This window comes from Ovis canadensis, chromosome 5 (assembly GCF_042477335.2).
Source record: "Ovis canadensis isolate MfBH-ARS-UI-01 breed Bighorn chromosome 5, ARS-UI_OviCan_v2, whole genome shotgun sequence".
NCBI lineage: Eukaryota > Metazoa > Chordata > Mammalia > Artiodactyla > Bovidae > Ovis > Ovis canadensis.
In genome coordinates this window covers 20,142,571-20,155,871 of record NC_091249.1, presented here as the reverse complement: position 1 = coordinate 20,155,871, position 13,301 = coordinate 20,142,571, and the positions used below count along the sequence as shown (strand labels likewise).

The following is a 13,301-nucleotide window of genomic DNA, read 5'->3' as shown; positions in this document are numbered from 1 at the left end:
TCCTTGCAGTCCAAGGGACTCTCAAGAGTCTTCTCCAACACCACAGTGCAAAAGCATCTATTTTTTTTTAACCACCAGTTGATGGGTGTTGATTTATTTCCTTTTGTGGGGGTGTGCTATTGTGAGTAATGCTGCTGTGATCATTTGTGTAGAAGTTTTTGTGTGAACATATGTCCTGAATTCTCGGGTGTAAACCTAGGTGTGGAAATGCTAGGTCACATGGGAACTATGTCTAACCTTTTGAGGAACTGCCAGACTGTTTTCCACAGTGACTGTATCACTTTATATTCCCCCCAACAGCAGTGTGTGAGTTCCAGTTCCCCATATCCTTGTCAGCACTTCTTTTTCTTTCTTTGGCCACACTGCTAGGCATGCAGGATCTTCGTTCCCCAACAAACGGCCGAAATTGCGCCCCCTGCAGTGCAATCTTGGAGTCTTAACCACTGGACTGCCAGGGAAGTTCTGTCTTTTTTATTGTGATCATTTTGGTTGGGTATCCAGTGGTATCTCCTTATAGTTTTGATTTGCATTGTTTGAGGGCTAATAAGCAGAACATCTTTTCATGTGTTTGTTGTTGTCTAGTTGCTAAGTCCTGTTTGACTCTTTGCCACCCCATGGGCTGTAGCCCACCAGGATCCATGGAATTCTCCAAGCAAGAATACTGGAGTGGGTTACCATTTCCTTCTCCAGAGGGATCTTCCCAACCCAGGGATCGAACCTGCATCTCCTGCATTGTTAAGCAGTTTCTTTACCACTGAGCCACCTGGGAAGCCATCTGTATACCTCCTTTGAAAAGAAATGTCATTCAGATCCTTTGCCCAGTTTTTAACTGGGTTGTCTGTTTAGAGTTGGAAGAGTTCTTAATATAATTCTGTATACTAAACCCTTATAAGATATGGTTTGCAAATTTCTCCCATCCTGTGGATTGTCTTTTCACTCTTTTGGTAGTATCCTTTGAAACATAAATATTTTTCATTTCGATGAAGCCCAGTTTTTCTTTTTTCTGGCCACACTATGCAGCATTTGGGAACTGAGTTCTCCAACCAGGGATTGAACCTGTGCCCCCTGCACTGGGAGCATGGAGTCTTAACTGCTAGACTGCCACGGAAGCCCCGCTCTTGCTTTTGGAATCATTTTCTAACCCAAGCTCATGAAGATTGATGCATCTGTTTTCCAAGAATGTTTTCATTTTAGCCCTGACTTTTAAACTTTTGTATATGGTTTGAGGTGGGGATCTGTATTAGTTTTCTAGTGCTGAGGTGACAAACACCGCAAACTTGGTGGCTTAACGCCAGTTATTTTAAAGTTCTGAACGTGAGAAGTCAGAACTGGATCTTACTTGGCTACAATCAAGGTTTGGCAGGGCTGCATTGCTTCTGGAGTTTCTGAGACAATCCACTTCCTTGCCTCTTCCAGCATTTAGAAACTGCCCACATTCCTTGACTCATGGCCTCTCCCTCCATCTTCAAAGCCATCAGCAGTGGGTCAGGTCTTTTTCATGCTCCTCCTCCTCCTCCTCCCATTTTCCGTGACCCTTGTGATGATATTGTGCTCATTCATGTAATCTCTTCTAAGGACAGGTGATTAGCAACCTAATTCAATCTGCAGTCTTCATTTCCCCCTGCCAAGTAACCTAACAAATTCAGATTTAGGGAACTAGGGTGTGGACACCGTTGGGGGACTATTTTTCTGCCTACTACAGGGTTCAATTTCATTCTTTTGCATGTGACTGTCTAATTTTCCCAGCACCAGTTGTTGAAAAGACTATTCTTTTCGAACTGAATGCTTCTGGCACCCTTGTTGAAGAGTCACTGATCACAAATATATGGTTTGTTGTTCTAGCTCAGTTCTATTCCATTGATATATGTCTACTGTATGTCAATACCACACTTTGATTACTATAGCTTTGTAGTAAGTTTGAAATCAAGAAGTGTGAGTCCTCCAATTTAGTTCTTCAAGACTGGTTGGCTATTTGGGGCCCCCTACAATTCCTCATGAATTTTAGGATCAGTTTGTTGATATCTCAGAAAAGGCTCTCAGAATTTTTTGAAAGGGATTACATCGTGTCTATAGACCAATTTGGGGATTGTTGCTATCTTAATGGCTTTCCCACGTGGCTCAGTGGTAAAGAAAGTGCCTGCCCACGCAGAAGACACAGGAGTCACGGCTTTGATCCCTGGGTTGGGAAGATTTCCTGGAGGAGGAAATGGTAACCCACTCCAGTATTCCTGCCTGGAAAATCCCATGGACCGAGGAGCCTGGCGGGCTACAGTCCACGGGGTCAGACACAACTGAACACAAGCACACGTGCTATCTTAACAATATGAAGTTTTCCAATCCATGAATATAGGATTTTTTCCATTTATTAAGATCACATTTTAAGTTACTCTTCGGCAAAGCTTTATAGTTCTCAGCGTATAAGTCTTGCACCTCTTTTGCTGAAATTATTAAGTATTTTATTCTCTTTGCTGCTATTATAAATGGAACTGTTTTCTTAATTTGCTACTTCTTTGAAAGATGCACTGCCTATGCAAATCTCACTGCACTTACTACACTATCCTAAACTCTCAGGTTCTGAGGTGGTCCAGCTGCCCTGACCTACCAGACCTCCTGCCCCTTCCAATCCTCCCTGCTCATGTTATTCCCTGAATATTCTATCTTATCGGGCTTCCCTCATGGCTCAGTCGGTAAAGAATCTGCCTGCCTGGAATGCAGGGGAACCCGGTTCGATTCCTGGCTCAGGAAAATCCCCTGGAGAAGAAAATAACAACCCACTCCAGTATTCTTGCCTGGAGAATCCCATGAACAGAGGAGCCAGGCAGCCTTGTCTCCATGCCGGCCCGCGAGCTGCCCTCTGCCGCCGACCTCGCTGGCCTCGCGCGCTGGACGCTGGGCTTCTGCGACTAAACCACCACCATTCTATCATATCAGCCAAGGCCCACTAGTCTCAGTCTGGGAGCTTCTCCAGGCAAGACCCACGGGGGAGGAGATCTCCACAGAAACATACAGGAGAAATTCAACACAGTTCCTACACCGTGCCACAGTTCAGGTGCGTTGAGAGGACTCTGAACAAACCAAATACAATCGTCCTTATCAAGTATATACTTTAAAATACATAATTATACTTTAATTAAAGAGAAACAACAGATACAGAAATTTCAAAGTCCACCAAAATCCCCGCCCTCCAAGAAATCGGCTCCCTCCAACCCCACCCCAGGGCCCCCTCATTGCGAGCCTCGAAGCTCTGAGCTCCGGTCTCTAGCCCCGGCCTGATATCGGGAAGCAGAGCTCAGCTGCACCTACTCTGCCTGCTCCAGCCCAGGAAAAAGCTCCATGATCAGGCAAAAAAAAACCCGTGAGCGCGTCCGGACTCACCGCCCGGCCCCTCTGGGACGTCATCCGTGGGTCTGCGCATGTGCCACAGGCACCTGGGTAACGGGGCGGGCGTTCACGCAGGCGCACTCGTGGCCGCCGGGAGGGCGTCCTCCTGCCTGCCGCCGCCACCGCCATGGCCGCGCCGGCCCCCCGCCTCATCTCTGTCTTCTCGAGCCCGCAGGAGCTGGGCGCCTCGCTGGCGCAACTGGTAGTGCAGCAGGCAGCATGCTGCCTGGCGGATGCCGGCGCCCGCTTCACGCTCGGCTTGTCCGGCGGCAGCCTCGTCTCCATGCTGGCCCGCGAGCTGCCCGCCGCCGCCGCCCCCGCTGGACCCGCTAGCCTCGCGCGCTGGACGCTGGGCTTCTGCGACGAGCGCCTCGTGCCCTTCGAGCACGCCGAGAGCACGTACGGCCTCTACCGGGTGAGAGCTACGGGGGCCGCCGGGGGTCACGCCGAGAGGGCCGCGCTCATCGCCTGGACCCGGCTACGGAGGCCCCCGGGGGTCATTTCGAAAAGGCCGCGCCCACCGCCTGAACCAGGCGACGAGAGTTATGCAGGGTAGCACCGTGCCCTCTGCCTGGACTGGAGCTGGGAATGGTCTGCTGGGTGCCCTGGGGTTCCATCAGGAGGTGCACCTCCGCTGCCACCCGGGTGGACCGGTGATGCATTTTGTGTGTGCTCTGTCGCTAAGTCGTGTGCGATTCAGGTGGCCAGGTAGAGGGCATGACATGAGCAAACGCATAGAGGCGAAACGGAGTGGTCCATGCCAGGGACTTCGAGAAGCGCAGGCGCTGCAGGCTAGTAAGTGCAGAGGCCGAGTTAGGAAAGAGCCAGGTAGGCGGGATCTGGTGTGGAAACTGGGCCTCGGTTTCCCCTTCTTTAACCTGGAGAGTTCTCTTTGATCTCCACTCTGCTTGTGGCGCTGACAACTCCGTGGCTGGTTATCTTTGTCTTGGGGCCCCAGACTCCTATAGAATCAGGGCAAGTCCCCACCCCCATTTTATAAGAAGGGAAACTGAGGCCTGGAGAAGCTATGGTCTGAGCTGCCCTCCACCACCCCCCACCCCACCACCCCCCCGCATCTGAGTCAACTCTTCCTGCCGTGGATGGAGAAGGAAAACCCACCCAGGGAAGTGTGGGAGGGATGGATTTGGCAAGAAGCCTCAGGTTGCTCAGGTCCTGGGTGTGTTGAGTTCTCTTCGCAAAGAAGCTTGAGCTGGGTTTTTTTGTTTGTTTGGTAATAAGGAAGGTTTACTGATTACCATAGCTTTATTCACATCATCTCATGAAACCCCACAAGCGCCTGTGAGGCGGGGACTGTTAGTACCTGCATTTCATAGATGGAGAAACTGAAGCCAGACAAGGAGAGTCACCTAGTGGCCAGGGAGGAAGCTGGGCTATGAACCTGCCTGGCGGAACCCCCCCAGAGAGCACCCGGGACACATTTCAGGGGCAGGGGCCACTCTCAAGTCTGCTGTCCTGCATGTCTTCCCCTAGAGCTTAATTTAAAAGTGACCTCGTGCTTCTTTTTTACTTTGCCAGACTTTGAAAGACTTTATAAATTTTTTTTTTATTTTTAAAGCTTTTTTTTGGGGGGGGGATGTAAACCGTTTAAAAAGTCTTCATTGAATTTGTTACAGTACTGCTTCTCTTTTATGTTTTGGTTTTTTGGCGGTAAGGCATGTGTGATCTTAGCTCCCTGACCAGGGACGGAACCCATATCCCCTGCGTTGGAGGAGGAAGTCTTAACCACTGGACCATCAGGGAAGTCCCTGAAAGATTTTTAATTAGGAAAGCCATACTTGCTCAAGTAACAGAATCCTAACAAAATAGTCAAAGAGAAAGTTGCAAGGATATTCAGTGTGTGTGCTTGTGTGTGTGTGTGTCCTTGTCCTTTTCCTTGTATCCAGCACTAGGGACAGTTCCCTCGTAGGGCTCACAGTGGGGTGGGGCACCAACACACAGGGCAGTAAGAGTGGAAATCCGCTCATAGCCGCGTGTAATGCAGTTTGGACAGAAGATAATAGTGTGAGCACCGGTAGTCCAGTGGCTAAGACTCCACGCTCCCAGTGCAGGGGGGCTGGGTTTGCTCCCTGGTCAGGGAACTTAGATCCTGCATGCTACAATGAAGATCAGAGATCCCAAGTGCTGCAGTTAAGACCCAGTCCAGCCAAATAAGTATTTTTTAAAAACAGTGTGAGATGATAAGACGTGCCAGGGGAGGAGGGAGAGCATCCTTCAGCCAGGGCAGTGGGGCGCTCTGAGGAGGTGACATTTGGGCAGCGACCAGGAAGATACGAGGAGCTGGCCACAGGTGAGCTGGGGCAGAAGGCGCAGCAGAGGCAAGTGCTCTGTGGTGGGAACCTACGTGGGGCGAGGACTTGCTCCTGCCAGTTTGCCCCGGAAGGGAATCATATTATTTTCCTGGGGCTGTGGTAGCAAAGTACTAACCAGTGGGTAGCTTAAAACAACAGGCATCGATTCACAGTTCTGGAGGCCAGAAGTTCAAAATCAAGGTGTCAGCAGTCCCGTGCTCCCTCCAAAGGCTCTCAGAGAGGAGGCTTCCTTGCCTCTTGCAGCTTCTGGGGGTTCCAGGTGTTTCTTGGCTTGTGGCCACATCACTGCAATCTCTGCCTCTGTTTCTACGTCACTTGTTCATCCGATTCTCTGTGTCCTCCTCTTTAAGGACACAAATCTTTGAATTTAGGGCCTATCCTAATGCCCTGTGACCTCATCTACGCTAATGACAACTGCAAAGGCCCTCTTTCTAAATAAGGCCACATTCTTTTTTTTAATTAATTAGTTAATTAATTATTTTTGGCTCTGCTAGGTCTCTGTTGCTGCAAGAGCTTTTGCAACGGGCTTTTCTCTAGTTGTGCCGAGCGGGGACCACTCTAGTCACAGTGTGCAGGCTTCTCATTTTGGTGGCTTCTCTTGTTGCCGAGTTCGGGCTTCAGTAGTTGTGGCTCCTAGGCTCTAAAGCACAGGCTCAGTTGCCCTGGGGCACGTGGGATTACCCCAGATTAGAGATCAAAGCCGTGTCTCCTGCATTGGCAGGCGGATTCTTTACCACTGAGCCACCAGGGAAGCCCACATTCTGAGATTCCAGGTGGCTGTGAATATGGGGGCGGGGTCACTAAGCAGCATGGTACAGGGATGCAGAGGTGTTCCTCTCCTGGAGGATGGACCCCGGGCAGTTGGGCTCACCCTGTACCATGGGCCTTCTGCTGTCCAGGCTGGGAGGAAGAGCTGGGGCCCACCTTCCTGGGGATGGTTCCTCAGCACCTGCAAAGTGTTTAGAGAGAACCCACCCAATCCAGTTCTAGGAAACCTGCCAAACCGATGTCTAGCCTGAGGAGGAGGAAATGGCTCTGAGCCTCTAGGGGGAGGGCAGCTATGAAGGGGACTCAGGTGACAGAAATAAGGCACCTGTATTCCCCCCTGATTTCACTCAGCACGATCCCCAAGGGTGTGTGTAGATAGGGACCTTGGGCAGAGCTGGTCTTTCCCACGATGGATCTTTCTGATCGTGCTCCTTCCCAGCTCACACACCCTCCTTGGCTCCCTGTTACGCTCAACACAGAGCCTGCACTCCGCAGGTCAGCATTTGGTGGGGAGTCAGCACCATAAGCTCTGGCTGGCTTATCCCATGTCCTTGCCGCCTTCCCCCTCTGCTCCAAACACTATATATTTGTTGTTTACCTACTTTTACTTTGTGGATCAGCCCGGCATTGACTTGGCTGAGCTAGGCCATCCCCAAAAGGAGGCACCGAGGTGGGGGTTGCCAGCATCCATCCCAGAGCAGATCAAAGACCATGGGGCTCCTCTCTGCAGGAAAGGGCTGGAACCTTCTGCCTTGCAGGATGCCTGACTCCAGGTACTTCTGCATTAAATCCACCAATCATAGGCTGCAGTGCTTGCTATGGGCCGGGCATGCTCACCCTATAGCGCAATCCAGAAAAGAAATCAGTGCTTACCACAGTTAACATGTCACACCCCCAAGGAGCAGTTGGGGAAGGTGCAGGCAGAGGTAGCTGCTCGGAGGAGGCAGCTCGAGGGATGTATAAGAGTTTCCCAGGCAGATCAAGAGCTGGTGTACCTGCTGAGGCCTGGAGGTCAGCAGGACCTCCTGGAGGGCTGAAAGGGGCTAGGTTTTATCTTGAAGCCCAAAGGACCCTGGGTGTTTAGAAACAGGATCCTGGTGTGGCCAGACAGGTGCAGGCCAGGAGACCTCCACTCACCAGGGACTTGAAAGACCTCTGGGGGAATGCCACTGGGATCCTCACTCACACAGGAGGTGGGTATAATGACAGTCGTGTCCTAACCTGGAGGATCCAGGTAGTCCCTGGTGTAAGCCCCATGCCCCACTGACTGCATGTTGCTGTTGGTGACACCGTGCGTCTGTCCACTGCAGACCCACCTGCTCTCCAAGCTCCCTATCTTCGACAGTCAGGTGATCACCATCAACCCCGCGTTGCCTGTGGAGGCGGCGGCTGAGGACTACGCCAAGAAGCTGAGACAGGTGAGCCCCTTGGAGCTCCTGCAGGGAGGCCTCATCCAGCCAGTGGGCTCTCCAAGAGTGATGGAGTAAGCCTGCTGGCGACACTGAGTGGTCTCCCTGGGGGTGGTCAGTAGACCCAGTCTCCCGCTGGGCAGACCCCTTTGAGAATCCCCCTCTCTCTGAGAGGCCACAGCCCTGCTCTGGGGGAACCCCCAAAGGCGGCCTCACTTCTGACACCCTGGCAGTAGGCCTGGGTATTCACGTCTTGGGCACAGCTGCATCCCCAGATTGTCAGGCCATTGAGAGAGACAGTGAAGTGTGGAGCCTTATAGATTAATAGAGTTCCTTTTTTTTTGCAGGTAAGGCTGAACCTTGCTTACTGTGGTATAGCAACTTGTTTTTCTGACAACTGTTTCTTTGTGTCCTCTGAGCTCTTCCCTCGCAACTTCTTGGGACTGTCTTCTCTCCCCACCCAGGCCTTCCAAGGGGACTCCATCCCGGTTTTTGACCTGCTGATTCTGGGCGTGGGTCCTGATGGCCACACTTGCTCACTCTTCCCAGACCACCCCCTCCTGCAGGTGAGCACACCCACGAAGGCCCTGCTCACGGCTGAGCCCAGCCTCTGCCGTCTGGGGTTGGGAGGTGCCTGCAGCACGGTATGAGTCAGCCTCAGCTGACAGGCGTGCCCACTGGGGCTTGACCCTTCTGAGCCTCAGTTCACCCATCAAAACAGGGGCCTTCAGTCAAGTACCACAGAATTAGCAGGGGGGGATGGAATGATGGCTGCACGGTGCCTGGCCTGTGTGAGTACTCAGGAAGTCAGATGATGTTTTTCTGTTTCCACCTTGGGCCTCCCTGCCTCCAGGAGCGGGAGAAAATTGTGGCCCCCATCCGTGACTCCCCGAAACCACCTCCGCAGCGCGTGACCCTCACTCTTCCCGTGCTGAATGCAGCTCGAACGGTCATCTTTGTGGCGACAGGAGAAGGCAAGGCAGCTATTCTGAAGGTAACAGTGAGGGCCCCCTTCCCTAGAAGGTTGTAGGCGGAAAATGCGATCCTAGACACTGCTGTGCTGAAAGCACCACATCCCAAGGCATTTCGGTAATTCTTGGGTTGAAGGAGAGATGAAAACTGCAGATACAGCCTAGTTAGGGGTTAAGAATTGGGAATTGAAATTGACAAGATACGGCCAAGATGGCTCAGAGGTAAATTCATAGCACTTAATATGTATGCATATATATTTCATTATTAACTAGAAAACAATTGAAATAAACCGGTCAAGCACTTTAGAATGAGAACAAAGGAAAATAACATAAATCTAAGAAAAGTCAGAGGAAGGAATAAGTGAGATTGAAATCACTGAATTGGCTCATATTCTTAAAAGCTTAATGGTAAATAGATCCGTAACATAGAGCCATGACACAGACATAGATCCGTAGCATAACAGCTACCCCTGGTGAAACTGGAGGAAAATCGTGTGTAGTAGGAATAAGAAAAAAGGTATAGTTATACATAATATATTAGGAAAGTATAAAATTAATAAATTTATATTTATATAACTAGAAATATTATATATATTTATAATTTATAAATTTATACATTAATAAATTTATATTGGCAAGAATCCTCCTGCCAGTGCAGGAGACATGGGGTTTGATCCCTGATCCAGGAAGATCCCACATGCCACGGGGCAGCTAAGCCCAGGCACCACGACTGCTGAGCCTGTGATCTAGAACCCCCAAGCCGCAACTCCTGAGCCCACGTACTGCAACTGTTGAGGCCCACGTGCCCCAGAGCCCACGCTCCACACCAAGAGACGCCGCCGCAATGGAAGTGGGTGTCCCACAGCTAGAGAGTAGCCCCCACTCGCCACAACTAGAGAAAAAGCCCACGCAGCAGGGTAGACCCACCACAGCCCCAAATAAACCAAACCACATTTTAAAAAAATCATGAAGTGGATATAAAAATAAACAGAAAAATACCTGAATTACCATCACTGAAAAGACCAACAACTATGGAAGAAACTAGACATATTTTTAAAGATAAATAAGCAACAATTCTTCCACCAACTGTTGGGCCCAGATGTCTCCATGAGGGTGGCTAATGTTAGGGTTCAGGGTGTAGACTCCAGCAGACCCAGTGGCCCTGCCAGTGATACCCAGCATGCCCTTAGATGGTCACTGAACCCCCCACCGCCCCACCAAGCCTCAACTTTCCCATCTGCAAGGTGCACTAGGAAGGTTCCTCCCCATGGACCTCCTGAGGGTCAGTTACGGCAGTTCCAACTCACAGTCCACTCACAGGAGGCTGCCCTCAGCCTCAGCTTCCCTGACTGTAAAAAGAGGGGTGAGAACAGAGGCAACCCTGCAGGGCTGTGGTCAGAAGTGAACAAGTTAATGATTCAGAGTGCTTGCCGCAGACCCAGCTGGCAGAGAGTACTATTTCCCATGCCTGCTGATCATGAAATCACATTAGGGGGTCAGCCCACCACACCTAGAGGGACCAAATCCTCCTGACAGCTAAGAAGGCTTTTGACCTTTTTAAGCGGTTGGGAGAAAAAGCAAAAGAGAAGGCATATTCTTTGGTATGTGAAAATGTTACAGAATTCAGATTTCAATGTCCACGAATAAAGATTTGTTGGAACCTGGCCATACCCACTTGGCGACGGGTCTTCTGCTGGTACTTTTGCCCTGTAACAGCAGAGCTGAGTAGTTGTGACAGAGTTGGGCTGTGATCTACAGAGCTGAAATAGTGACTCTCTGGTCTTGGCAGAAAAGGTGTTCTGGAGACTTCCCTGGTGCTCTAGTGGCTAAGACTCCATGCTCCCAATGCAGGGGGCGTGAGTTTGATCCATGGTCAGGGAACTACATCCCGTGTGCCGCAATTAAAGATGCCCAGTGCTGTAGCTAAGACCTGGTGCAGTCAAATAAATATTTTTTTAAATGTGTTAGAAAAAAAAAAAAGTGTGCTGACCCCACTGTTAAACAGTCACAGATGATAAAAAGGAAGAGACCCCCATCTCTGCTGGTTGCTTGAAGCCAGGACATCTAGGAAGGGTGATCCCAACTTCTGAGGGTTGGAGAGGTCTGAGGGGTGCTGGGGTGCAGGGAGGGGGGCCCACGCTCCTGCCCTCTCCACACAGCGCATTTTGGAGGACAAGGAGGAGAACCCGCTCCCTGCCGCACTGGTCCAGCCCAGCACTGGGAAACTCTGCTGGTTTCTGGACGAGGCAGCAGCCCGACTCCTGACCGTGCCCTTCGAGAAGCATTCCACGTTGTAACCCGTGCTGAGAGGTGCTACCGCTGTGACTGTGTGCAGCCCCAGTGGCCTGGGACCTTCTGGGGCTGGGCCCCACTGCGAGCCCGCTCCAGGCTTCATTTTAGAGCAGCCGAGTGGTGCCGCTGGAAGCTGAAGGGTCTAGCCACCAGGCCCGCCCAGGGGCTTAGCGCGTGGGCTGTGGCTCTGGGTGACTCAGACATTAAAAGGGGCATCTGTTTGAAGTTTCCACTGTCTCGTGGTCCTTGGTGGGTGGTGGGACCATGGGTCTCTAGGTGGCGCGCCTGACTTGTAACATTCATCCCAGCCTGTGGAGGGCAGGGGTGGGCGTCTGGCATGAGTGTCGTGGGCCTGCCATAGCAAAGTACCACACATCAGGTGTCTTAAAATAAGTGCAGGTCGCTGTCTCACAGTTCACAAGGCCAGAAGCCTGAAACCTCAGTGTCAGGAAGGTTGGATCCTTCCAGAAGCTCTGCAGGCGAGGATGTCCCAGGTCTCTCTCGTGTATTCTGGTTGCTGCTGGCAGTTCTTGGCCTTTCCTGGCTTGGTGATGCCTCACTCCAGTGTCTGCCTCTCTTGTCTGGCAGACTCTCAGTGTCTGGCCTTCTCTCTGTGTGTCTTTCCGTACTTGTCCTTTTCTTTTTTTCTTTTGGTTTGTCTTGTTTTTTTCTTTGGCCATGCTCCTAGGTTTATGAGATCTCAGTTCCCAGACCAAGGATTGGATCTGGGCCCCAACAGGGAAAGCCCAGAATCCTAACCACTGGGCCACCAGGGAACTCACTCCCATCCTCTTCTGAGAAGGACCCCTGTCCTTGGGCATAAGACCACCCTAAGTCCTAAATTCTTGAGAGTTTGTCTTAAGATCCTTAATTCATTATGTCTGAAAAATGCTTATTCCAAATAAGATCGCATTCTGGAGTTATCAAGGGTTAGGACATGGACTTAACATTTTTTTTAACTGTATTAAAATAACACATAAAATTTACCCTCTTAACCATGTTTATACAATTCAGTGTTTTCAAATACGTTTGCATTTTTAAGCAGCCGTCACTGCCATCCATCCCCGAAACTCTTTTCATCTTCTAAGTCTAAAACTCTGTACTTGGAACTTCCCTGGTGATCAAGTGGCTAAGACTCTGCTCCAGTGCGGGGGGCCCGGGTTCAATCACTAGTCAGGGAACTAGGTCCCACATGCCACAACTAAGACCCAGTGCAGCCAAATAATTAAATAAAAATAATAGATATGTATAAACGTGTATATATTTATTTTAAAACTGTATACTTATTAAATGCTCACTTTCTATTCTCTCCTCTCCCCAGCCCTGGCAACCACCATTCTGTTTTCTGTCTTTATGAATTTTTTGGAGGGGGGAAGTATAGTTGATTTACAATGTTGTGTTGATTTCTGCTGTACAGTACATTATTCAGTCACACATACATATACATTTTCTGTATTCTTTTCCATCCATGATTTATCATAGGATATTGAATGTTGTTCTCTGTGCTATACAGTAGGACCTTATTGCTTATCCTCTATGATTTTGACTCTAAGTGCTTCATATAATTAAAATCATACAGTATTTGTATTAATGTGATGGGCTTATTTCACTCTGCATAGTGTCCTCAGGATTCATCCATGTTGTAGTGTGTGTGACCTTCCTTCCTCTTTAAAATACAGTCATATCACATTTTAGTTATTTATTCATCAGTCGGCAGACACTTGGGTTACTTCTGTGTTTTGCTATTCTGAATAATGCTGCTGTGAACAAGGGTCGACAGATATCTCTTCCAGAGCCTACTCTCAATTCTTTTCAACAGACATCCAGAAGTGGAATTGCTGGGTCATATGCACATGGTAATTCTATTTTTAGTTTTTGGAGGACCCTCCGTGTTATTTTCCATAGCACTTGTAACATTTTTATATTCCCGCCAACAGTACACGAGGATTCCAATTTCTCCACATCCTGGCTCACGCTTGCTTTCTGGTTTCTTGATAGTGGCCTGTAGACATCATCCTTTGGGGGGACACAGTTCAACCCTCTCTACACTCGCTTGGCCGAACTCCCGCTGCAAACCCAGGGCCAGGGTGACTGCTGCAGGCCTGCTCAGAACCTTGAGTGCGCCGAGGCACTGCTGCTTTGCCTCAGGG

The 13,301-nt window shown here is 50.0% G+C and overlaps 1 protein-coding gene across 1 annotated transcript; it reads left to right on the top strand.

Annotated features, from left to right (window-relative positions):
• Positions 1 to 875: 875 nt before the first annotated feature.
• Positions 876 to 11,376, top strand: PGLS (6-phosphogluconolactonase). Its single transcript, XM_069590657.1, has 5 exons — positions 876 to 3,796; positions 7,790 to 7,897; positions 8,353 to 8,454; positions 8,742 to 8,882; positions 11,019 to 11,376. The coding sequence occupies exons 1-5, from the start codon at positions 3,509 to 3,511 to the stop codon at positions 11,154 to 11,156; spliced, it is 777 nt and encodes a 258-aa protein (XP_069446758.1). The 5' UTR covers positions 876 to 3,508; the 3' UTR covers positions 11,157 to 11,376.
• Positions 11,377 to 13,301: the final 1,925 nt, after the last annotated feature.

Coding starts and splice junctions, on each gene's coding strand:
- PGLS (XM_069590657.1), top strand. CDS start 3,509: ATGGCCGCGCCGGCCCCCCGCCTCATCTCTGTCTTCTCGAGCCCGCAG. Junction 8,455..8,741: donor CAGACCACCCCCTCCTGCAG/GTGAGCACACCC, acceptor CCCTGCCTCCAG/GAGCGGGAGAAAATTGTGGC. Junction 8,883..11,018: donor GCAAGGCAGCTATTCTGAAG/GTAACAGTGAGG, acceptor CTCTCCACACAG/CGCATTTTGGAGGACAAGGA.